The sequence below is a fragment of the Hemitrygon akajei genome, chromosome 3 (genome assembly GCF_048418815.1).
Source record: "Hemitrygon akajei chromosome 3, sHemAka1.3, whole genome shotgun sequence".
In the NCBI taxonomy this organism is placed as follows: domain Eukaryota; kingdom Metazoa; phylum Chordata; class Chondrichthyes; order Myliobatiformes; family Dasyatidae; genus Hemitrygon; species Hemitrygon akajei.
The window spans coordinates 24283972-24311685 of NC_133126.1; the positions used below are offsets into that span (position 1 = coordinate 24283972).

The 27714-nt window shown below is 42.1% G+C and overlaps 1 protein-coding gene across 1 annotated transcript in view; it reads right to left on the bottom strand.

Annotated features, from left to right (window-relative positions):
* Positions 1-27714, bottom strand: part of LOC140724772 (centrosomal protein of 128 kDa) — a 612511-nt gene that overhangs the window by 300681 nt on the left and 284116 nt on the right. Inside the window, exon 15 of the mRNA XM_073039351.1 lies at positions 27286-27462. Coding sequence (XP_072895452.1) covers positions 27286-27462 — 177 coding nt within the window. The remainder of the gene's footprint in view (positions 1-27285; positions 27463-27714) is intronic.

Sequence of the window (27714 nt, forward strand, 5' to 3'; positions counted from 1 at the left end):
GCAGGAATTGAAGCTTGATCACTGGCACTGCAAAACATGATGCCAATCACTACACAATCTTGCCACCCTACTCCACAGCCTCAAACTTTTCTTAAACTATCACCTCAAAATTTGTTTTTGGGGCAGCGTGGTACTGTAGCTGTGAGCATATTGCTTTTACTGTGCCAGCAATCTGGGATTAATTCCATTGCTTTCTGGAAAGACTTTGTGCGTTCAACCCATGACTGCATGGATTTCCTCCAGTGCTCCTGTTTCCTACCACATCCCAAAGACACACAGGTTAGTAGATTAACTGACCCACGTTGGTGTAATTGGATGGAGAGGGCTCACTGGGCTACTGTATGCATACATCTACTGATGCTTCTGGACACATCATCAGTGATGTTCCTGAAATCATCGGGTGTTTCGGGTCTTTCAACATCATACACCCTCCTCCAGGTGACCCAGCCGGGGCTGATCAGACCCCAGCTTGTGTCCAGATGGCTGGCTACACATGACTCCATGGCTCCCCTCTCTTGAGCCACAGCCACCTTGAGGCCCTCTCTGCCGCATCGGTGGTACTGCGGATGGCTCTCCTCTCCCTCTCTCCCTCGATGCCCAAGTTGCTGTAGGCTCTGGCTAAGGAACAGGTTGTGAATCCCCTACAACCAACTTCCACTGGGAGGCACCTCGCTCTCCATCCAACTTGCTGGCAGTTGCTGACCAGTCCTGCATACTTGGAGAGCTTCCTTTCAAAGGCCTCTTCCAAGTGATCTTCCCATGGGACTGTCAGCTCCAGCATCACCACCTGCTTCGTAGACTCAGACACAAGGACGTTGTCTGGTCGCAGGGTGGTGGCTGCGATATGGTCGGGGAACCTCAGCTGCCTTTTGAGGTCCACCAACAGCTTCCAGTCTCTTGCAGAGGTCAGGAAACCTGCCGATGTTCTTTTGGCGAGTATTGGCTGCTCCCCAGCTCTTACGAAGGCAATGGTCTGCTTGGAGGGTTGGGACCGCTTCGCCAACTCCACTCCTGTGCTGATGGCTTCAGCGATGGTCTTCAGGACCTGATCATGCCTCCATCGGTACCGTCCCTCACCAAGTGCCCTTGTGCAGCTGCTGAGGCTGTGCTCCAGGGTTCCTCGCTTGGAACACAGTGGGCACGCTGATGATAATAAGTAAATAAAATAATAAGTAAAAATGCTCAGGCAACAAGTTTAATAAAGAAATAAGGGTGAAAAACATACCACCTATTTTTTCTACTGGATCTTCCCCAGTTTAGCTATTTATTATAAATCCATCTGGGCATTAGGGATTATCGCAGAACCCAAGCAAAATAGCAAAAGAGAATGAAATCCAAATTCTCCGCACAGCTCCATTGCAATAAGAGATGACTTAGCACCCTCTGGTGGAACAAACTGAGTGAACATCAGTGCTCAGATGGAAGAACTGCAGGAGATTAACAGGAGAAGAGGCTATGAAACACAATTTCACTGCCAGTTGAGTTCATACTCTGAAAATCAAAGAGCTGATAATGTGAACGTCTTGAATAAAAACATCAAAATAAAAATCCATTACTTCGTTCATCATTCGCGATACAGTGCTGCCAACTGATGATTTATAGTGCAATGGCAGAATTGAAAGATGCTCAGAATAAAATATGCACATTGAGGAACAGGCTGCTACAGGAATGAAAGCAGCAAGATTATTTATATGATCTGCACTTGAGTCAAAATGAGATAAAATGAATGGACAAAGTACTTATACAGACAGAATTGAGGAGGAGGGTGAAATGGCTGTTTATTGTACACATGATTCTATTGGCCAACACTGTTTTCCTGCTCGAGAAATGAAATCTATTGATGCAAGTATGGCAAGGGAATAAATTTGATAAGAATGCTTTATAATTTACTGGTCTATATTGTACTGACATTAGCTGGCAAGTCCACAGGGAACTGCTGAGTAGTTACAGTACACTCATAGCAGTGCAAGCTGGGCACACTATCCTTTAACACCACTGGTTTCAAAAACTGAAGGGGCAGAGGTTCAAGACAAGCAACAGAAGTTCCTTTCATCAGGAATTGTAAGTTCATTCCCCACCACCATGTGCTGACAATATAAAATGCACTTTAGTTCTGGCTACATTATTGAAGGCACTACATTTTGTTGGAAATATTGTGATTAGCCCTCATGCTCCCTCTACAGTACAGGTCAGAAAAACTTGTAGACCTGGCCGACGTTAATTTTCCAACTACAATCAACAAAGCATGCTAATCTTCAGCATGGGACAGTAGCGTAGGAGTCAGTGTAATGCTTTATAGCACCAGTTAAGGGAAAATCAGGGTTCAATCCCTGCTGTTATTTGTAAGATGTTTATACTATACGTTCTCTCTGTGACCATGCAGATTTCCTCTGGGTGCTCCAGTTTCCTCCCACATTCCAAAGATATATGGGTTAAGGTTAGTAAGTTGTGGGCATGCTATGTTGGCACTGGAAGCATGGCAATACTTGTGAGCTGCCAGCAGGCACATCCTCAGACTGTGTTGATTGTTGATGCAAACAGCACGTTTCACTGTGTGTTTCCATGTGCGTATAACAAATAAAGCTCTTGTGGCTGACTGTGACTTTATGTTTAAATATTGTGATAGAGTAATTATTAATTAAGAACAATAGGCAGTATAATAGTAGCAATATTATTGGTAAATCGGTAACACAACAGAGGTAAATGAGCCTGATCTAACATCCATTAGCAAGGCGTGGCTATTAGGTAACAATTTCTGAGAACCGAATAAAATAAAATTGATTATCTAAAATGTAAGATTAGCCTTATTTATCACATGTACATACAGTGAAATGCACCGTTTTGTATCAACAATCAACACAGTGCAAGGATGTGATTGGGCAGCCCACAAGTGTCATCACACTTCCAGCATCAACATATCATGACCACAACTTACTAATCCTAACCCTAACCATGGATCTTTGGAATATAGAAGGAAACTGGAACACCAGGAGGAAACCCATGCAGTCTTGGGAAGACCAGACAAACTCCTTACTTTACTTTATTGTCACCAAACAATTGATACTAGAGCATACAATCATCACAGTGATATTTGTTTCTGCGCTCCGCGCTCCCTGAAGTACAAATCGAAGTACCGGTAAATATAATAAAAATTTAAATTATAAATCATAATTAGAAAATAGAAAAGGGAAAGTAAGGTAGTGCAAGTCAGGTCCAGATATACAGACAGACAGACAGACATACTTTATTGATCCTGAGGGAAATTGGGTTTCATTACAGCCGCACCAAGAATAGTGAAGAAATAGAGCAATATAAAACCATAAATAATTAAATAATAATAAGTTAATCATGCCAAGTGGAAATAAGTCCAGGACCAGCCTATTGGCTCAGGAGTCTGACACTCCGAGGGGGGAGTTGTAAAGTTTGATGGCCACAGGCAGGAATGACTTCCTATGATGCTCAGTGTTACATCTCTGTGGAATGAGTCTCTGGCTGAATGTACTCCTGTGCCTAACCAGTACATTATGGAGTGGATGGGAGTCATTGTCCAAGATGGCATGCAACTTAGACAGCATCCTATATTTGGAAGGTACGGCCCAGATCCGGGTCAGGATCTGTTCAGCAGTCTTATCGCAGTTGGAAAGAAGCTGTTCCCAAATCTGGCCGTATGAATCTTCATGCTCCTGAACCTTCTCCCGGAGGGAAGTGGGACAAAAATTGTGTTGGCTGGGTGGGTCTTGTCTTTGAATATCCTGGCAGCACTGCTCCGACAGCGTGCGGTGTAAAGTGAGTCCAAGGATGGAAGATTGGTTTGTATGATGTGCTGGCCTATGTTCACGATCTGCAGCTTCTTCCGGTCTTGGACAGGACAACTTCCATACCAGGTTGTGATGCACCCTAGAAGAATGCTTTCTACGGTTCATCTATAGAAATTAGTAAGGGTTTTAGGGGACAGGCCAAATTTCTTCAGTTTTCCCAGTAAGTAAAGGCTCTGGTGGGCCTTCTTGGCAGTGGACTCTGCTTGGTTAGACCAAGTCAGGCCATTTGTGATATTCACCCCGAGGAACTTAAAGCTTTTGACCTGTTCCACCTGGATGTAGATGGGGTTGTGCGGTCCACTACTCCTTCTGAAGTCAACAACCAATTCCTTCGTCTTGCTGACATTGAGGGATAGGTTATTGTCTTCGCACCATGCCACCAGGTTCTTAATTTCCTCTCTGTACTCAGACTCATCATTACCCAAGATACAGCCTACAATTGTGGTGTCACCAGCAAACTTATATATTGAGTTCGATGGAAACTTGGCTACACAATCATGGGTGTACAGTGAGTACAGCAGGGGGCTGAGTACAGCCTTGTGGGGCACCAGTGCTCTGAGTGATTGTAAAGGAGAGCTTGACCCCTATTTTTCAGCCTGGGACCTGTCTGTGAGGAAGTTGAAGATCCACCTGTAGATCTGAGTGTTGAGACCCAGGTTCCGGAGCTTAGGAATCAGTTTATTTGGAATGATGGTATTAAAGGCACAGCTGTAGTTGATGAGAAGGAGCTTTACATATGCATCTTTATTCTCCAGGTGTTCTAAGGAGGAATGCAGTGCCAGAGAGATGACATCTGCCGTTGACCTGTTGCTCCGGTAGGCGAATTGCAAAGCGTCGAGGTTGACGTGTGCCATAACCAATCGCTCAAAGCACTTCACAGCAATTGATGTTAGAGCCACAGGTCGGTAGTCATTCAGGCATGCCACCTTGCTTTTCTTCAGCACCAGGATTATCACTGCCTTCTTAAAACATGAGGGGATCTTAGACTGAAGTAGGGAGCAGTTGAAAATGTCAGCAAACACTCCAGCTAGCTCGCTTGCACAGGCCCGGAGAACCTGTCCCAGGACGCCATCTGGGCCCGTCGCCTTCCTTGGATTTATCTTCAGGAAGGCTCTTCTAATGTCTTCCTCGGTGACGATGAATCTTGATATCACCAGGTCCGGTTCATCCAGAGGGGGTGGGACACTCCTCTTCTGTTTGAATCTTGTGTAGAATACTTTAAGTTTGTCAGGAAGAGAAGCGCTACAGTTATTGATATTCCCAGCCTTTTCTTTGCGCCCAGTGATCTCACTTAGACTCTGCCATAGTCTACTGGCATCCCTCTGGTTAGCCTGGGCTTCCAACTTGTCTCGATATTGCCTCTTGGCGCCCTTAATGGCTTTCCAGAGTTCACGCCTGGATTCCATGTAGCGACTGGTATCTCTGGACCTAAAAGCCGCAGCTCTAGCCGTCAAAAGGGACTGGACCTCATAATTCATCCAAGGTTTCCGGTTAGGGAATACCCGGATCATCTTGCGAGACACACAGTCCTCTGTGCATTTCCAGATAAAGTCCACGACAGCTGAGGCATATTCATCGAGGTTAGCTGCCGAGTCCTTGAATACTGATCAGTCCACTGATTCAAAGCAGTCACGGAGGACCTCATCCGTTTCCTCTGTCCAACACGACACCACTTTTGACACCGTGACCTCCCGCTTCAGTTTCTGTTTGTAAACCGGGAGGAGTACAGCCTGATGGTTCGATTTTCCGAAGTGAGGTCATTGGACGGAACGGTAGGCATCCTTGACTGCTGTGTAGCAGTGGTCAAGCATATTCGGGCCTCTAGTGGAGCAGGAGACATGTTGGTATAACTTCGGCAGCGCTTTTCTGAGGTTGGCCTGGTTAAAGTCCCTGGCTCTAATGAGAAAGCTGTGGGAATCAGACTTTGAATGGTGACTCTTCGCACTATAAAGTGATTGCGCTAACTGGTACTCTACCGTGCCACCCTTAATTCACCAGAACGCAAGAAAAAAATAGTAATACTGGGCCCCGCAAGCCCTCCTTAGCATTCAATATGATCAAGGCTGACCTGTTCCAGGACTTATCTCCTCTTCTTTGCAATCTCCCATTGCCTTCAATTCCCCAATCTTTCAAAAACTGATCTACCTCCTCTTTAAATACTTACAATGGTCTCACCTCCATCACTTCCAGGGCAAAAGGTCCCACAGTTTCACCACCCTCTGCAAGGAGAAATTCCTACACACATCAGTTTTAAATACACACCTTTATCTTGTAACTCTGTCTCCTTATTTGAGGCTTACCCACTAGTGAAAACTTTCCAATATTTATTCACCCCTCCTATCTACCTCATTATGATCTTGCACTTTATTATTTACCTACTCTGCACTTTTTCAGTAGCTTTTACACTTCATTCTGCGTATTTATTTTTAACATATTCTCGCTCAATGCACTGTGAAATTATCTGATCTGTATACAGTACCGTGGATTCTGCTTAATTGGGACACATCAGGACCAGTACATTTTGACCCAATTAAGTGGCTGTCTCAATTAACCAGTTTCATGTAAATAGTTAAGAAGGCATAAAAAAGACAAATTACCATTTAACTGATTAAGAAATGATATATTTAACTAAAATACTGAACAAATTAGAACACAACAAATACTACTACAGTATTATTAGAACAGTGTATTAGTTCCTAATAGTTATCAACGGAGGAATACATCCAGTGTACGCCGCTGTGTTCTTTTAACTGTAAATGAACAAAATCACCATGGATATCTAGGGCAGATAATGGACGCCTTCATACAATGCTTTCAACAATTGCATCTTCTAAATCTTCATTTTCATTGTAACATTCAAGATGATTGTCAATACCTTCAAATTCTTCTTCCTTACTTGTTAAAGTAGTGAAATCATTTCATTTTCACTCTAGCCGTTTCTGGCATCTCCAGCCAGTTCTGATTTGTCTTACTGCTTATTTCTCGCCAACTATCAGTGACAAAAATCACCTCTTTTTGAACATAAACATGTGCAACTGATGCTATTTAAAAACCGTTCATTCAAAGCACAGTGTAAAGTCTAACGGCCAAGCAAGTAAACATGACTGACACCAGTTAGAAATCGTTCAGCAACAGCCTCTTGTCCCAATTAAGAGGCAAATAAATGAAGGGAATCCCAGCTATTTTCTCAATTAGCTTTTGTTCTTTAAGAGTTGTCCCAAATAAGTGGCTGCCCTGATCAACTGATGACCCAATTAACCAGAATCTACTGCATAACTTTTCCTAAATAAGGGGACTAATACTGTTCAAAGTACTGTAGATGTGACCTCACCAATATTCCACCAATTGTACATAAAGCAGTACAGCACAGTACGAGCCCTTCAGTACTTGATGCTCTACTGACCTATATAAACGTACTGCACAATCATCTAACACATCACTTCTGTGCAGTCCATAACCCACACAAAGTGCTGGAAGAACTCAATAGGTCAGGCAACATCTATGTAAAGTCCTGATGAAGGGTCTCGGCCTGAACCTATGATTGTTTATTCCTTTCCATAGATGCTGCCTCACCTGCTGAGTTCCTGAGTTGTGTGTTAGGTGTTAACCCTAACCCAAATCTGCAGATTTTCTCGTGTTTGCAGTCCATAACCTTCCATGTTTTTTCTTAACATTCATGTACCTATCTAAGAGTCTTTAAATTATTCCTATTGTGTCTGCCTTTACCACCACCCGTGGCAGTGGGTTCCAGGCACATACCATTTTTCTGTGACAAAAATATATTTCTGACATCTCCCCTATACCTCCCTTCACTCATCTTAAACTGCTGTCCTCTGGCATTGGCCTCAGGCACTATGGAAAATAGACTCTAACTATCCACTCAATCTATGCCTTTTATCATCTTATACAGCTCTGTCAAATCATCCTTCGCTCCAAAGAGAAAAGCCCTCATTCATTTTACTTTTCTTCATGAGATATGATCTCCAGACAGCATCCTGGTAAGTGTCTTCTGCACCCTCTCTAAAGCTTTCACATCCTTCCTGTAATGAGGCGACCTGAACTGAATGCTATACTCCAGGTGTGTTATAGAACATAGAACACAGAATAGTACAGCACAGTACAGGCCCTTCAGCCCACAACGTTGTGCCGACCCTTATACCCTGCCTCCCATATATCCCCCAACTTAAATTCCTCCATAAACCTGTCTAGTAGTCTCTTAAATTTCATTAGTGTATCTGCCTCCACCACTGACTCAGGATAACCAGGATTTTATAGAGCTGCAACATTATCTTGCAGCTCTTGAACTCAGTCCCACAAGTAATGAAGACTAAAACACATACACCTTCTTAACTCCCCTATCAACTTCATGGCACAATTCAGGAATCTATAAAGTTGGAGCACAAGATCCCTCTGTTCCTTCACACTGCTAAGAATCTTGTACTCCACCTTTGTTTAATCATCAAGATTTTATCATCTCATATTTTTTGGAGTGCACTCCATCTGCCACTTCTCCCCAGGTCTCCAACCTGTCTATATCCCTTTGTAACCTATGACGTTTCCACACTATCCACTACACCACCAACCTTCATGTAATTTGCAAATTTACTAACCCACTCTCCCACTTTCCCAACCAAGATATTTATAAAAATTACTAAGAGCCAGAGTTCCAGAACTGATCCCCACAGAATGCCACTAGTCACTGACCTCCAGGCAGAGTTCATCTACCACCACCCATTGCTTTCTGTGGGCAAGCCAATAGTAAATGCATGCAGGCAAAATCCAATGGACATGTATTTATTGGTACTTCTAAGTTTCATCCCCCTTGCAATAAAATTCAACATGGAACTTAAATGTACAAGGCATTGGTAAGGCCGAATTTGGAGTATTGTGTACAGTTCTGGTCACCAAATTATAGGAAAGATATCAACAAAATAGAGAGAGTACAGAGAAGATTTACTAGAATGTTAACTGGGTTTCAGCACCTAAGTTACAGGGAAAGATTGAACAAGTTAGGTCTTTATGCTTTGGAGCGTAGAAGGTTGAGGGGGGACTTGATAGAGGTATTTAAAATAATGAGGGGGATAGATCGAATTGACGTGGATAGGCTTTTTCCATTGAGAGTAGGGGAGATTCAGACAAAAGGACATGATTTGAGAGTTGGGGGCAAAAGTTTAAGGGTAACACCAGGGGGAATTTCTTTACTCAGAGAGTGGTAGCTGTGTGGAATGAGCTTCCAGTAGAAGTGGTAGAGGCAGGTTTGGTATTGTCATTTAAAGTAAAATTGGATAGGTATATGGATAGGAAAGGAATGGAGGGTTATGGGAATGGCGGGCCAGTGGGACTAGGTGAGTGTAAGGGTCGGCATGGACTAGAAGGGCCGAGATGGCCTGTTCCCGTGCTGTAATTGTTATATGGTTATATATAACTTGTCTTCCCAGCGAATAGTTGCACCAACCCGCACCTTCTTCCAGGGAGTAAAATCCATCAGTGCGGGTATAAGGAATAATAATGTGAGAAGGCACTAGTAAGATATACTCTGTCCCAAACAAAGTGATCTAGTCTTGTACTGAGTGTTAACAGGAAAATAATGGGATGTAACAAACATAATTTGGAGCAGCACACTTGCGTAGCAGATAGTGCATCACTTTAGAGCGCCAGCAACTGGGATTCAATTCCCACCGCTATCTGCATGTTCGCCCCATGAGTTCATACATCCTTCCTGTGACCGCGTGGGTATCTTGCAGGTGCTCCGGTTTCCTCCCACCAGTTAGTGAGTTAATTGGTCACATGAATACAACTGGATGGCAAATGGGCCGCAAAAGCCTGTTACAATGCTGCACTCTAAAAAAATAATCATAGGGGGCTTATTCTCCACACAAACTGAGCAAGTCAAGTTGGTGGAGATCACTTTAGAATGTATTTGAAATACATATACCTACCCAGAACATTCAATTAGAGAAAAAACTGGTGTTATGAGACCAGAGACCCATACAATGAGAGAAATTAAATCTCCAAATGAAGGTGACATACAGGAGTCTAAAACTACAAGACAGCAAATTAAATATGTATGTGCAGTGTGGCACAGAATAAAAATCAGATTTAATATCACCAACATAAGTTGTGAAATTTGTTAACTTATCGGCAGCAATACAAAGCAATACATGATAATGCTGAAAAAAAATAAGTAAATCAATTACAGTATATATATATATATACATATATAATAGTTAAATTAAAAATATTGCAAAAACAGAAAGTGAGGTAGTGTTCATGGGTTCAATGTCCATTTAGGAATTGGAAGGCAGAGGGAAAGAAGCTGTTCCTCAATCACTGAGTGTGCACCTTCAGGCTTCTCTACCTCCGCTCTGACAGTATCAAAGAGAAGAAAGCTTGTCCTGGGTGATGGAGTCCTTAATAATAGTCATCACCTTTCTGAGGCACCTCTCCTTGAAGATGTCTTGGATACTACAGAGGCTAATACCCAAGATGGAGCTAATTTTACAACTTTCTGAAACTTCTTTTGATCCTGTGAAGTAGCACCCCGCCTCCCACACTAGACAATGATGCAACCTGCCAGAATGCTCTCCTCGGTACATCCATCAGAGTTTTCAAGTAACAAACCAAACTTCTTCAAACTCCTAAGGAAATATAGCCATTGTCCTGCCTTCTTTATAGCTGCATTGATATCTTAGGACCAGGTTAGATCTTCAGAGATCTCGACAGCCAGGAACTTGAAATTGCTCACTCTTTCCACTTCTGATCCCTCTATGAGGATTGGTTCGTGTTCCCACATCTTACTCTTCCTGAAGGCCACAATTAGCTCTCTGGTCTTAATGATGTTGAGTGCAAAATGGTTGCTGCGACACCACTCAGCTAGCTGGTATAGCTCTTGAACGTCCTCTCATCTCCATCTGAGATTCTACTAACAATGACTGTATCATCAGCAAATTATAGCTGGTATTTAAGCTATGCATAGCTGCACAGTCATGGGTATAGAGGAAGTAGAGCAGTGGGCTAAACACATGCCCCTGAGGTGCACCAGTGTTGATTGTCAGAGAGGAGGAGATATTATTACCAATCTGCACAGAGAGTGGTCTTCCACTTAGAAAGTCGAGGCTCAGGTTCAGCAGCTTATTGATCAAGACTGTGGGAACGATGGTGTTAAATGCTGAGCTATAGTCAACAAACAGCATCCTGACATAGGAACACACACAAAAACGGTGGAATGCAGCAGGCCAGGCAGCATCTATAGGGAGAAGCACTGTTGATGTTTTGGGCCGAGACCCTTCGTCAGGACTAACTGAAAGGAACAATAGTAAGAGATTTGAAAGTAGGAGGGGGAGGGGTAAATGCGAAATGATAGGAGAAGACCGGAGGGGGTGGGGTGAAGCTGAGAGCCGGAAAGGTGATTGGCAAAAGGGATACAGAGCTGGAGAAGGGAAAGAATCATGGGATGGGAGGACTAGGGAGAAATAAAGGGGGAGGGGAAAACCAGAGGGAGATGGAGAACAGGCAGAGTGATGGGCAGAAAGAGAGAAAAAAAAGGAGGGGGGAAAAAACTAAATAAATCAGGGATGGGGTAAGAAGGGGAGGAGGGGCAATAACGGAAGTTAGAGAAGTCAATGGCAAGGGTTTCGGCCTGAAACGTCATCACTACCTCCTTCCATAGATGCTGTCTAGCCTGCTGAGTTCTGCCAGCATTCTGTGTTTTTATTAGAGAAGTCAATGTTCATGCCATCAGGTTGGAGGCTACCGAGCCGGTATACAAGGTGTTGTTCCTCCAACCTGAGTTTGGCTTCATCTTGACAGTAGAGGAGGCCATGGATAGACATATCAGAATGGGAATGGGACGTGAAATTGAAATGTGTGGCCACTGGGAGATCCTGCTTTCTCTGGCGGACAGAACATAGGTGTTCAGCGAAACAGTCTCCCAGTCTCCGTCGGGTCTCACCAATATATAAAAGGCCACACTGGGAGCACCAGACGCAGTATACCACACAAGCCGACTCACAGGTGAAATGTCGCCTCACCTAGAAAGACTGTCTGGGGCTCTGAATGGTGGCCCTCCACCTCTCTTTCTGCTTTCCACAGGGATCGCTCCCTACGCGACTCCCTTGTCCATTCATCCCCCCCCAATCCCTTCCCACTGATCTCCCTCTTGGCACTTATCCCTGTAAGCGGAACAAGTGCTACACCTGCCCTTACACTTCCTCCCTCACCACCATTCAGGGCCCCAGACAGTCTTTCTAGGTGAGGCAACACTTCACCTGTGAGTCAGCTGGTGTGGTATACTGCGTCCAGTGCTCCCGGTGTGGCCTTTTATATATTGGTGAGACCCGACGGAGACTGGGAGACTGTTTCGCTGAACACCTATGTTCTGTCCGCCAGAGAAAGCAGGATCTCCCAGTGGCCACACATTTCAATTCCACGTCCCATTCCCATTCTGATATGTCTATCCATGGCCTCCTCTACTGTCAAAATGAAGCCACACTCAGGTTGGAGGAACAACCCAGGTTGGCTGGGTAACCTCCAACCTGATGGCATGAACATTGACTTCTCTAACTTCTGTTAATGCCCCTCCTCCCCTTCTTAACCCCTCCCTGACATATCTAGTTGTTTGTTTTTTTTCTCTCTCTCTGCCCATCACTCTGCCTGTTCTCCATCTCCCACTGGTGCTTCCCCCCCTCCTTTCTTTCTCCCTAGGCCTCCCGTCCAATGATTCTTTCCCTTCTCCAGCTCTGTATCCCTTTTGCCAATCACCTTTCTGGCTCTCAGCTTCACCTCATCCCCTCCGGTCTTCTCCTATCATTTCGCATTTTCCCCTCCCCCTGCTACTTTCAAATCTCTTACTATCTTTCCTTTCAGTTAGTCCTGATGAAGGGTCTCGGCCTGAAACATCGACAGTGCTTCTCCTTATAGATGCTGCCTGGCCTGCTGTGCTCCACCAGCATTTTGTGTGTGTTGCTTGAATTTCCAGCATCTGCAGATTTCCTCGTGCTTGCTCCTGACATAGGTGTTTGCATTGTCTGGGTGATCTAGGGCTGTTTGAAGGACCATTGAGATTGCATCTGCCATTGACCTATTGTGGTGAAAGGCTGATTGCAGTGGGTCCAGTTCCTTGCTGAGGCAGGAGTTGATTCTAGCCATGACCAGCCTCTCAAAGTATTTCTTCTTTTCTTTTTTTTTCTTTTTTTTTTTAAATTAGTTTTTTTATACATTTTCTACATAGCTACAGATAAAAAAAAGCCCGGATCAAAATGAAGAACGTTGATACAGTACAAAAATAAACATACAATAATAATATGATACAAAGAAAGATAATTGAGAAAGCACCCAAATTGAAGACATGTAAAATTAGTATCCTCCCCAAGCCCCGTAACAAAAAAAAACTCCAGACCAACCACAACACACTATAGAGAATATAAATCAGGACATTCAAACCCCCAAAACTGTAAATACACTTAGCAACAGAAGATATTAATGCCTACTACAAAAAAATGGAGCTGAAAGCAAGGGACCGAAAAAAAACCTTAGTTAAGAGGAAGGTTATGAAAGTACTCAATAAAAGGTCCCCAGACCTTATAGAACTTTAAATCTGAATTAAGGACTGAATAATGAATTTTTTCAAGGTCTAAGCAGGCCATAATATCGTTAAGCCATTGAGCATGTGTGGGCGGGGCAACATCTCTCCATCTAAGGAGGATTAAACGTCTAGCCAGGAGAGAGGCAAAAGATAATATTCGACACTTAGTCGAACTCAGACGTAAATCTGTCTCACACCAGAAACCGAACAAAGCAATTAAAGGGTTAGGTTCTAGGCGGTGATTCAGAATATACGATAACGTTATGAAGACATCTTTCCAAAATTTCTCCAAGCTAGGACAAAACAAGTACATACGAATGAGAGAGGCCTCGCCCCTTTTGCATTTATCACAAAGCGGACTGATGTTAGGGTAAAATCGAGATAATTTAGATTTAGACATATGGGCTCTATGAACAATCTTAAACTGTAAAAGGCAATAGCGAGCACAAAGAGAGGTTGAATTAACCGATTTGAGAATCGAGTCCCAAGTCTCATCGGATAAAGAGGTACTTAAATCATGCTCCCATGCCATTTTAATTTTATCCACAGGGGCACATCGTAGGGCTGCTAATTTATCACGAATAAATGATATTAAACCTTTACCTAGTGGATTAATAGAAAGAAATAAGTCCATAACATTTTTCTCAGGCATTTCAGGGAAGTTAGGGATTAAAGGAGTAATAAAGTGTCTAATTTGGAGATATCTAAAAAAAATGAGCATTAGGCAGATTGAACTTAGCAGAGAGCTGTTGAAAAGAGGCGAAGCCATTATCAATAAAAAGATCTTCAAAATGTCTAATGCCCTTCCTATACCAATCATGGAAGGCTGAGTCATACGTAGTAGGTAAAAAAAGGTGATTATGTAAGATAGGGCTAGAAAAGGAAAAACCATGGAAACCATAAAATTTCCTAAACTGAGCCCATATACGTAAAGTGTGTCTGACAAAAGGATTAACTATTAATCTGGACAAACTACTAGGGAGTACAGAGCCGAGAAGTGCAGAGATAGATAATTCTTTAGTGGAGCTCAACTCCATTGCCACCCAATTAGGGCACTCGGGTTGGCCATGGAAAAAAGACCAAAAGGTAGCACAACGTATATTGGCTGCCCAATAATATAAACGAAAGTTAGGTAAAGCCATGCCACCCTCTTTTTTAGATTTTTGGAGATAAACTTTGTTAATTCTAGAGCACTTATTCTTCCACAGATATGACAAAATAATAGTCTAAGGAATCAAAAAAAGATTTAGGAATAAAAATTGGGATTGATTGAAATAGATATAAAAGTTTAGGGAGAACATACATTTTAACAACATTAATACGACCTACCAAAGACATAGATAGAGGTGACCATTGTAACAGACTCTGTTTAATAGTATATGAAAGATCGGCAAAATTTTCACGAAAGAGATCTTTAAACTTCCTTGTGACTGTAATCCCAAGATAAGTAAATTGATTGTGGACTACCTTAAAAGGGAGATCACGAAATGTTAATTCTTGTGCTTCTTTATTAATTGGGAAAAGTTCGCTCTTATGTAAATTAAGTTTATATCCAGAGAACTGGCTAAACTGATCAAGAAGTGAAAACATTGGAGGTAAGGATGTAGACGGATTTGAAAGAAAAAGTAATAAGTCATCAGCATAAAGAGAAACTTTATGCTCAACACCCCCTCTCCAAATCCCAGTCAGTTCAGGACAATTTCGAAAAGCTATCGCCAAAGGTTCTATAGCCAAATCAAAGAGAAAGGGACTTAAAGGGCATCCCTGACGGGTGCCACATTTGAGGTTAAATAACTGGGATTTCTGAGAATTAGTTAAAACAGAGGCAGTAGGACACAAATACAGCAATTTGATCCAAGAGATAAAACTTTGACCGAAGTCAAATTTTTCTAAAACTGCAAAAAGGTAGTTCCACTCTATACGATCAAATGCTTTCTCCACATCAAGGGAAATAACACATTCAGGAATCCCAGTTGGAGGTGAATATAAAATGTTAAATAAACGCCGAATGTTAAAAAAAGGAAGACAGTTTTTAATAAAACCAGTTTGATCATCAGAAATAATAGAAGGAATAACAGTTTCTAATCTATAAGCCAAAACTTTGGCCAAGATTTTAACATCAACATTAAGCAATGAAATCGGCCTATACGAGGAACACTCTGTTGGGTCTTTACCCTTTTTTAATAAAAGAATAATAGAAGCCTCATTAAAAGAGGGTGGCAATTTGCCGTAGTTAAACGAGTCAGATAATACTGAAAGTAACTGAGGGGAGAGAAGTGAAGAGAATGATTTATAAAATTCTACGGGGAACCCATCAGGTCCAGGAGATTTCCCTGAGGACAATGCAGAAATTGCAGAAGATATTTCTTCTGATGATATAGGCGCATTAAGTTTGGCTTTAAAATCAGATGAAAGCAAAGGAATATTCAGATTATTTAAAAAATGATCGGTAGAGATATTGTCATTCAAAGATTCAGAGGAATAAAGTCGAGAATAGAAATTTTTAAATGCGTCATTGATTTCTAAGTGATCCGATGTAAGGTCTCCATTCTCCTTCCGGATCTTTGTAATATGTTGTTTGGCTTTGGAACGCCTCAACTGATTGGCTAGAAATTTACCAGATTTGTCACCATGAATATAAAAACGACTCTTACTTTCAAGAAGTTGACATTCGACAGGTTGAGTGGACAGAAGATTAAATTTAGTTTGAAGTTCTACACGTTTCTTGTATAGTTCAGGATTCTTAGTTTGAGCATACAGTTGATCCAATTCTTTAATCTGATTAATGAGGTCTAATCGATCTGCACAGGACTTTCTATTAAGATTTGCTGTATAGGAGATTATTTGACCCCTCAGATATGCTTTCATGACATCCCAGACAATCTGGGATGACACTTCAGGTCATGTATTGGTGTTAAAATAAAAGGTTATCTGATCCTTGATAAATTTTAGAAAATCATCATCCGATAGTAAAGTCGAGTCAAACCGCCAGTGTTTATTCCTCTGAGGAAGGCCAGGAAAATTTAAAGACAGAGTAATTGGGGCATGGTCAGAAATCAGTATACTCTGATAATCACAAGAATAGACAAATGGAATGAGTTGATTGTCGAGTAAGAAGTAGTCAATGTAGTAGTAGAACATGTGAAAAAAAAGAATAATCTCTCTCAGTAGGATGAAGGAAACGCCATATATCAGAGATACCATAATTAGAGAGAAACGATTGAATAGCTGAGGCAGATTTAGTAGGTGGTCTAGTAACAGAGGACGATCGATCCAAACTAGGATCTAACCAACAATTGAAATCACCACCCAGTATAAGAGAATATGAGTTTAAGTCTGATAGTGAGGAGAAAAAACGTTCAAAAAAATTAACATCATCAAAATTGGGGGCATACAGGTTTGCTAGTACAACTTTAGTATTATATAGTTTACCAGAAACAATAACAAAATGGCCATTTGTATCAGATATCTTATTATGGAGATCAAAAGGAATATTTGAGTTAATAAGGATGGAGACCCCCCTAGCTTTGGCAGCAAAGATTGAATGAAAATGCTGACCCGCCCACTTTGACAAAAGCTGGGAGTTATCAGAACAACGAATATGAGTTTCTTGAAGGAAAGCAATGTCCGCTTTGAGTTGTTTAATATGTGAGAAGACCTTCCTTCTTTTAACAGGGTGATTCAATCTCTTTACATTCCAGCTCACAAATTTAAGTGTATTAACCATTATCAATTATTAGTGCATAGAAGGCAGCAGGCATATAAAAAGTCAAGCAGTACAATAACAGTCTGGGAGCAAAAATGTAAACATAGATTCGTAGAATCAAAACAGAAACATGTCCTGAGTAACAGAGGAAAGCAAAGGAAACAGTGAGTGGTGTTGGAACTGGAGAATCCACCCCACCCTCCCAACCTAAAACTAGACAGCTACCAAAAAAAGCAGCTAGCTCTACCAAAAAAATTAACCCAAGTATGACTTCCAGTTCTGTGTCGTTAACAACAGTTCCGTATAAATACTATAGCAAATGGTAACTAGTTTATGCACTAGAAAACATAACAAATAGGAACAGCTTCAGCAGAAGTGTGAGACTTAATACAAAGAAAGTCAAAACAAAACCAAAACTAACTTACCCGCGAAAAATTATAGAAGATTAAAAGAAAAAAAAAGGGAGGGAGAAAAGAGGGAAATTATAGATTCGAAAAGAGTACTTATCAACCATTTACAGAAAAAAAAAGGCAAAACTTAAACTATGAATCAACCAACAGGGAGGCCTTCAATAAAAACTCCCAACCTCCAAAACAAGTTAAAGTTAATTGTAGATCTCTATAGATAAAGTTATACAAGAATACAATGGATTGCACAAGTACAAACTAAACGTCCGCAGGGAAACATTAAACTCGGATTATCTATTTAGAAAAAATGCACCAAGTCCAGGGAGAGATTGTCTGCAGCCCTTAGAGTCTCAATAGATAATGTCTGAATTATTCAAGTACAGTCTGAGTCAGGAAAAAAAATAGCTTTACTACAAGAGGTACTTATCCACCATTTTAGAAGGTCAGACCGGGTTCCTGAGGAGACGGGATAGCCGGAAGACTTCCAACAAATGCCTCAGCATCCTTCACTGATTTAAACCACTTATATTCTGCAGTAGTAAGCGTAATTCGCAGGTCAGCTGGATTGCGAAGAGAGGGTCTAAAACCACGATCAAAAAGCACTTTCATTACACCTTTAAACTCAGCGCGCATCTTCAGAACCTGGGGGGCAAAATCCTCCACAAAACGAATGACTATTTTGAAAAGCAAAAGTACCTCTGCGGCGTGCCTCCATAATCAAATGGTTTTTCACCTGGTATTGATGAAAGCACAAAATTACCAGCCGTGGGCGGGAACCCAGAGTTGCACGGGGAACGTAGATCCTGTGTGCTCTTTCAAGCTCAGGTGGAGTTGGAAGAAATTCTTTCCCAAAAATCTCACAGAGAAAATCGGAAAAAAATTTCAGGGAGAGCCCTGTTCGGTGGCCTCTGACAAACCAAGAATGCGTAGATTGCAACGTCTGCTACGGTTTTCAAGATCCACCATTTTGGAAAAAAGCTTACAAATCTGCTGCTCTAGGCTGGAACAGAGGGTTTCCAGATATTGGACACGGCGTTTTAGATCTTCAGAAGTTGAGTCGATGCAAGATAAATGTTCGGCATGTTCGTCCACTCTAGCATTGATCCAATCCAATTTGACATCCAGCTGGTTGAAAGGAGTTCTAAATTCCTTTAAAATATCTTGTCGATGCTGTTCCAAAGCAGCGAGAATGTCAACTGGCAAAGCCGTAGAAATTTCTTTTTTCTCGGTTTTAGTACTTTTGTTAGACATTATAAGATAGATGTGTTTGCAGGCAAGTAAGAGAAACCTAATAAAATACCTAACTAAGGTTTAAGAATGGAGACATATAGTGCAAAGGTAGGGAAAATGACGGAGCAAAAGTTCGGAACAGCTAAACAGTCGCCATCTTGCCGGAAGTCCTCAAAGTATTTCATCGCCGTAGATGCGAGTGCTACTGGGTGATAGTCATTAAGGCAGCTCATATTATTCTTCTTAGGCACTGGTATGATTGTTGCCTTCTGAAGCAAGTGGGAACTTCGAACCATAGCAGTGAAAAGTTGAAAGTGTCCTTGGATACTCCCACCAGTTGTTTGGCACAAGTTTTCAGAGCCTTACCAAGTATTCTATCAGGGCCTGCTGCTTTGTGAGGGTTTACCCTCCTGAAAGACAGCCTGATATCAGCCTTTGAGATAGAGATCACAAGGTCACTGGGTGCAGCAGGGATCTTCACAGTACTAGATATACTCTCCCTTTCAAAGTGGACAAAGAAGGCATTGAGTTTGTCTGGTAGTGAAACATCATTGCCATTCATGCTATTGGATTTCACTTTGTAGGAAGTCATGTCCTGCAAACCCTGCCAGAGCTGATGTGCATCTGATGTCACGTCCAACCTCACTCAAAATTGTTTCTTCACTCTTGAAGTAGCCCTCCGCAAGTTATTACAGAGATTATGAATTCTCCCTGTGACCACATGGTTTGCCTCCAGCTGCTCCAGTTTATTCCCACATTCCAAAGACATATGATTAGGGTTAGGGATAGTAAGTTGTGAGCATGCTATGTTGGCACCAGAAGCATCACAAGGTCACAGGGTCATATAAAATTACACCAAAGAGACAGGCCCATCAACCTATCTAGTCAGTGACGAACCCTTAAGACCGCCTAGTCCCATTGACCGGCACCAAGACATTGTCCTCCATACCCCTATCATCCATGTACTATCCAAACTTTTCTTAAATGCTGAAATTGACCTCACATGCACCCCTTGTGCTGGCAGCTCATTCCACACTCTCACCACCCTCCGAGTGAAGAAAGTTCCCTTCATGTTTCCTTTAAACTTTTCACCTTTCACCCATGACTTCTAATTGTAGTCCCACCCAACCTCAGTGGAAAAAGCCTGCTTGCATTTATTCTACCTATACCCCTCATAATTTTGTACACCTCTATCAAATCTCCCCTTAATCTCAGCAGATCTGTAAGAGCAATCTGTTCTGCTTTCAGCCTGTTCGGATTTTAGCTAAGGTAAGGGGCTTTGTTGTTCAGCTTAGGAATGTTGTGTCAGCCAGTCAGGGAGGTGGAATTGGGAGAAGGTTCTAGCGAATGCTGGATAGAGAGGTTTTCGTGATGGATACTGTTGTGGGTCAAGGTCTTTTTGGCAGGAGCTGGGAGAAGACAGGAGGGAAGATGGTGAAGGATGTGAAGCCCTGCTGCACACGGGGCTTTGTGCAGACGAATGGCTTCAAGAAAAAAGTTCCAATACCTCTGTGGTGTAGCCATTTGTTTGAGATGGATTTAAGGAACATTCGAAGGTGTTGTGTGCTTTCACACAGACCAAGAGTCCGGCGTGTGAGTTAAAGACAAGTTCAAGATGAGCTCCAATTTATGCGCACATTTGACTGTATTATTATGATGGGCCCTTTTGTTTTTTTCTTTCTTTTCTTTAATAATTTCTTGGTTAAGCCAAAATTCTTAAATATACTTTCTTTATAATTGTATGCAGTGTACAGTCTGTTATTTCTTGCTGAAGGGGGATTACCTGGGACCAGTAAGTTACACAGTATTCATGTAAATCGTGGATCAGGTGGGTGAGACATCCCAACCTCACAGGTCTGGCAGGACCCAAGTCATATCTACCCTAGACTTACGGAGACTGCAAAAGGTGGTTTTCTCACCGCTGAGTCCAGTGGCTGTTAGTGAGGGGCTAATGAGCCACATCTCTAGAGACACCCAGTAAATGGTGGTTTCACTTATTTCCATTTCTCCTGTAGGCAGGTGATGAAAACTGCACACAATACTCCAAATTAGGCCTCATCAATGTCTTACACAACTTAAGTCAAGTCAAGTCACTTTTATTGTCATTTCGACCATAACTGTTATGTACAGTACATAGTAAAAATGAGACAATGTTTTTCAGGACCATGGACCATTGCACAGTACAAAAACTAGACTGAACTACGTAAAAAACAACACAGAGAAAAAAGAAACAACTACACTAGACTACAGACCCATAACATAACACCCCATCTCCTGTATGTGGGCTGCCCCCAGCGCAATAAAAAAAAACTGCATAATTGATACTGGATACAGTATACATTTCTTGGTAATGATTCCAAGTTGATCAAAGTGTTAAAAGTTGGTAAAGATGATATCCAGAACAGATGATCAAAAGCTTAACCAACAGAGTAGGTTTCAATTATTTTTTTAGGAGAGGAGAGAACATCTTAGACAACATTGACTGCTAAAGGTATCACCTCCAATGGTAAACTGAGCAACATAGGAACGGCACGAGAGGTCATAATTGGAGAAGTGCAAAGATTTTGTGGAACTACAGAACTGGAGAAGATTACAGGTCTCTATACCTGTAAGTGGGACCTTAGGAAGGTTATGAGTCATAAATACAAATGAGAAGTGTGGAAAGGACTGCAGAAAATCTCAGGGCAAGCTCCAAGATACAACCTTCTCCAACAGTGACAAAATACTATAAGACAAAGGAGCAGAATTAGGCCATTTAGCCCATCGAATCTGCTACACCATTTGATCATGGCTGATTTATTACCCCTCTCAACCCATTCTCCTGCCTTCTCCCGCTAACCTTTCATGCTAATCAAGAACCTATTAACCACCATTTTAAATATACCCAATGATTCCGCAGCCATCCATGGCAATAAATTCCACAGATTCAGCAGCCTACGGCTAAAGAAATTCCTTCTTATCTCTGTTCTAAAGGGACATCCTTATATTTTGTGCCCTCCTATTCCTAGACTAATCCGCTATAGGAAACATCCTCTCCATGCCCACACGATCTAGGCCTTTAAACATTCAATAGGTTTTAATGAGATCTCCCCTCCCCCATTCTTTTAAACACAAGCAGGTACGGGCCCAGAGCCATCAAACCATCAAACACTCCTCATATGTTAACCATTTGATTCCCGGGATCATTCTCATGAACCTCCTCTGGATCCTCTCCCAGGCCATTACATCTTTTAGAACCATAGAACCATCCAGCACAGAGGAAGCCCTTCAGCCCTTCTTGGCTGTGCCAAACTATTTTTCTGCCTAGTCCCACTGACCTGCACCTGGACCATATCCCTCCATACACCTCTCATCCATGTACCTGTCCAAGTTATTCTTAAATGTTAAAAGTGAGCATGCATTTACCACTTCATCTGGCAGCTCATTCCAAACTCCCACCACTCTCTGTGTGAAGAAACACCCCATAATGTTCCCTTTAAACTTTTGCCCCTTCACCGTTAACCCATGTCCTCGGGTTTTTTCTCCCCTAGCCTCAGTGGAAAAGCCTGCTTGCATTCACTCTATCAGATTCAGATTCAGATTCAGTTTATTGTCATTTAGAAACCACAAATGCAATGCAGTTAAAAAATGAGACAACTTTCTCCGGAATGATATCACAAAAAAAAGCACACGACAAGACAGATCACACAAGAAAAACCACATAACGTTTGGTAATCCCCAATCCAGAGTCCGGAGAGGCTGCTGCGTATCAATATCGCGCTACCGTCTTAGCACGTTCCCCGGAAAGGAGCTCCAAACCTAACAGACAAAACAAGACTACCCAGACACACCAAGTCAAGAGACCAACACTACCACCCAACAAACCAACAACCTACACAAAACCACATAGTTATAGTTAACATTTAGTTGCAACAGTGCAGACAATACCATAATTGAGAAAAGACTGACAAAAATCACATAATTATAACATTTAGTCACAACAGTGCAGACAATACCATAATTGATAAAAGACTAACTGACAAAAACCACATAATTTAACATATAGTTCCAACAGTGCAAAGCAATACTGTAATCTGATAAAGACCAGACCATGGCACAGTCTCAAAGTCCCGACAGCCCATCATCTCACGCAGACGGTAGAAGGAAGAAAAACTCTTCCTGCCATGAACTTCCAGCGCCGCAACCTTGCCGATACAGCCCCCTGGAAGCACCCGACCACAGCCAACTCTGAGCCTGTCCGAAAACTTCGAGCCTCCGACCAGCCCTCTGACACCAAGCACCGAGCACCATCTCTGCTGAGCGCTTCGACCCCGGCCCCCGCCGCCAAGCAACAGGCAAAGCCAAGGATTCAGGGCCTTCCTCCCGGAGATTTTCCAATCACACTGTAGCAGCGACAGCGAAACAGGCATTTCAAAAGTTTCACCAGATGTTCCTCTGTGCTTCACCCGTCCATCTCCATCAAATCAGGATTGTACATGGCATCCTACTTGACAGATTACAGATATTCATTCCGAAGTGGCCATTGCACGCTGCTGCGTTACACCGCCATCATGGGTCATCATGGTATGCATGTATCTATACCCATCATGATTTTATATACCTCTATCAAATCTCCCCTCATTCTTCTACGCTCTGGCAACATCCTTGTAAACCTTCTCTGCAATCTTTCAACTTTATTAATATCCTTCCTGTAATTAGGTGACCAAAACTGCATACAATACTCCAAATTCGGTCTCACCAATGTCTTATACAACCTCACCATTACATTCCAACTCTTATACTCAATACTTTGATTTATAAAGGCCAATGTACCAAAAGCTCTCTTTACGACCCTATCGACCTGTGACACCACTTTTAGGGAATTATGTATCTGTATTCCCAGTTCCCTCTGTACTACTGCACTCCTCAGTGTCCTACCATTTACCTTGTATGTTCTACCTTGGTTTGACCTTCCAAAATGCAATACCTCACACTTGTCTGCATTAAAATCCATCTGCCATTGTTCAGCCCATTTTTCCAGCAGATCCAAATCCCTCTGCAAGCTTTGAAAACATTCCTCACTGTCCACTACACCTCCAATCTTTGTATCATCAGCAAATTTGCTGATCCAATTTACCACATTGTCATCCAGATCATTGATAGATGACAAATAACAATGGACCCAGCATTGATCCCTGTGGCACACCACTAGTCACAGGCCTCCACTACCACTCTCTGGCTTCTTCCATTGAGCCAATGTCTAATCCAAGTTACTACCTCACCATGTATACCTAGCGACTAAATCTTCCTAACTAACCTCCCATGCGGGACTTTGTCAAAGGCCTTACTGAAGTCCATGTAGACAACATCCACTGCCTTCCCTTCATCCATTTTCCTGGTAACCTCCTCAAAAAACTCTAATAGATTTGTTAAATATGACTTACCACGCACAAAGCCATGTTGACTCTCCCTAATAAGTATCTATCTATCCAAATACTTGGAGATCCTATCTCTTAGTACTCCTTCCAATAATTTACCTACTACTGACATCAAACTTACCAGCCTATAATTTCCCAGAGTACTTTTAGAGCCTTTTCTAAACAACAGAACAACATAAGCTATCCTCCAATCCTCTGGCACTTCACCTGTAGATACCGATATTTTAAATATATCTGTCAGGGCCTCTGCAATTTCAACACTAGTCTCCTTCAAGGTCTGAAGGAATACCCAGTCAGGTCCTGGGGATTTATCTACTCTGATTTGCCTCAAGACAGCAAGCACTTCCTCCTCTTCAATCTGTATAGGTTCCATGACCTCACTACCTCTTTCCCTTATTTCCATAGACACCATGCCAGTTTCCTTAGTAAATACAGATGCAAAAAACCCATTTAAGATCTCCCCCATTTCTTTTGGTTCCATACATAGCCGACCACTCTGATCTTCAACAGGACCAATTTTATCCCTTACTATCTTTTTGCTCTTAATATACCTGTAGAAACTATTTGGATTATCCTTCACCTTGACTGCCAAAGCAACCTCATGTCTTCATTTAGCCCTCCTGATTTCTTTCTTAAGTATTTTTTTGCACTTTTTATACTCCTCAACCACCTTATTTGCTCCCTGTTGCCTATACATCTCTATCCTCTTCTTTATCAGAGTTCCAATATCCCTTGAGAGCCATGGTTCCTTATTCTTATTCACTTTGCCTTTAATGCTGAAAGGGACGTACAAACTCTGCATTCTCAAAATTTCTCCTTTGAAGGCCTCCCACTTACCAATTACACCCTTGCCAGAGAACAACCTGTCCCAATCCACGCTTTTTAGATCCTTCCTCATTCCTTCAAATTTGGCCTTTTTCCAGTTTAGAACATCAACCCAAGGACAAGAATTATCTTTATCCATGATCAAGTTGAAACTAATGGCGTTATGATCATTGGAACCAAAGTGTTCACCTACACACACTTCCGTCACCTGTCCTAACTCATTTCCTAATAGGAGATCTAATATTGCATCCTCTCTAGTTGGTACTTCTATATATTGATTTAGAAAACTTTCCTGAACACAGTTTACAAACTCTAACCCATCTAGACCTTTAAGAGTATGGGAGTCCCAATCAATGTGTGGAAAATTAAAATCCTCTACAATCACAACTTTATGTCTCCTGCAGTTGTCTGCTATCCCTCTGCAGATTTGCTCCTCCAATTCTCGCTGACTATTGGGTGGTCTATAATACAACAATAATCTGGTCATACCTTTCCTGTTTCTCAGTTCCACCCATATGGCCTCGGTAGACAAACCCTCTAATCTGTCCTGCCTGAGCACTGCTGTAACACTTTCCCTGACTAGCAATGCCCCACGCTTCATCTATCTGCCTGCCTCTATCAGCCAGACAGACAAACAGACATACTTTATTGATCCCGAGGGAAATTGGGTTTCATTACAGTTGCACCAACCAAGAATAGTGTAGAAATATAGCAATATAAAACCGTAAATAATTAAATAATAATAAGTAAATAATGCCAAGTGGAAATTAGTCCAGGACCAGCCTAGTGGTTCAGGGTGTCTGACACTCCGAGGGAGAAGTTGTAAAGTTTGATGGCCACAGGCAGGAATGACTTCCTATGACACTCAGTGTTGCATTCAATGGAATGAGTCTCTGGCTGAATGTACTCCTGTGCCTAACCAGTACATTATGGAGTGGATGGGAGACATTATCCAAGATGGCATGCAACTTGGACAGTATCCTCTTTTCAGACACCACTGTCAAAGAGCCCAGTTCCACCCCCACAACATCACTGGCCTTACGAATGAGTTTGTTGATTCTGTTGGTGTCTGCTACCCTCTGCCCCAGCACACAACAGCAAACGTGATAGCATTGGCCACCACAGACTCGTAGAACATCCTCAGCATCGTCCGGCAGATGTTAAAGGACCTCATTCTCCTTTGGAAATAGAGATGGCTCTGACCCTTCTTGTAGACAGCCTCAGTGTTCTTTGACCAGTCCAGTTTATTGTCAATTCGTATCCCCAGGTATTTGTAATCCTCCACCATGTCCACAATGACCCCTTGGATGGAAACGGGGTCACTGGTGCCTTAGCCCTTCTCAGGTCCACCACCAGCTCCTTAGTCTTTTTCACATTAAGCTGCAGATGATTCTGCTCACACCATGTGACAAAGTTTCCCACCATAGCCCTGTACTCAGCCTCATCTCCCTTTCTGATGCATCCAACTATGGCAGTCATCAGAAAACTTCTGAAGATGGCAAGACTCTGTGCAGTAGTTGAAATCCGAGGTGTAGATGGTGAAGAGAAAGGGAGACAGGACAGTCCCCTGTGGAGCCCCAGTGCTGCTTACCACTCAGTCTGACACACAGTCTGAAACATCTAAACCCTGGAACATTAAGCTGCCAGCCCTGCCCCTCCTGTAGCCAAGTTTCACTAATGGCTATAATATCAAATTCCATGTGTCAATCCACACCCTCAGCTTGTCTGCCTTCCCCACAATACTCCTCGCATTGAAATAGAACACACCTCAGAAGATTATTACCACCACACACAAACCTTCTATTTGTGACTTTTCTTAGATAAGGGGCCACAATTTCTCACAATATTGCAAGTGCAGTCTAACCAATGCCTTAAAAAGTCCCAGCATGAGATCCTTGTTTTCCTATTCTATTCCACTCAAAGTGAATGTTAATATTACATTTGCTTTTCCTATTACTGACTCAACTTATAAGTTAACCTTTAGGGAATCTTGCACAAGAACTCCCAAGTTCTTTGCACCTCCAATTTCTAATTCACTCCACTTTTAGAAAATAGTCTACACTTTTTATTCCTTTTACCAAAGTGCATGGCCATACTCTTCCCTACACTGCAGTCCATTTGCCACTTCTTTGCCCATTCTCCTAATCAGTCCAAATCCATCAGCAGAATTATGTTTAACAAAGCCTGGAAAAAATATCATTTAAATGAAACACCAGTAAAAGAGATCAATATGGTGATAGAAGGCAACGTATATGAAAAAAACAAAGTTTGTTGTGAAAAGCAAAAATGTTTACATTACTTTGAACTTGTCACTAGTATCCCTGGAGAGGAAATCACACGCAATCTCAATTTCTTTTCCAATAGCACAAAGGATCATCTCTTGCTCTGTCTGCACTTTTGTGATCTGATCTTTTAGCTGAAATGTCATTTGCTCTAGTTGTCTTGCACACTCTTCATCGTTAACCGCCAGCTTACCCTGTAGAAGAAATGTAAAAGATCAACATTAAGGTTTGTTGCTTAATACATCGTTCAATAACTCAGTGCAGAAAGACACAGAAGATTCCTGTGTAATTTGAATTGTGCCTTGTGTGGCTTCAATATCCCTAGTATACTTCATATGTCTAAAAAGGCATATATGATGTTTTGTCTACTCCATAATGCAGGGGAATGTACACAGCCTTGGATTGCGAATCAGGTTTGTGCCTTCATTAGGTGCCAAGTCGTATGA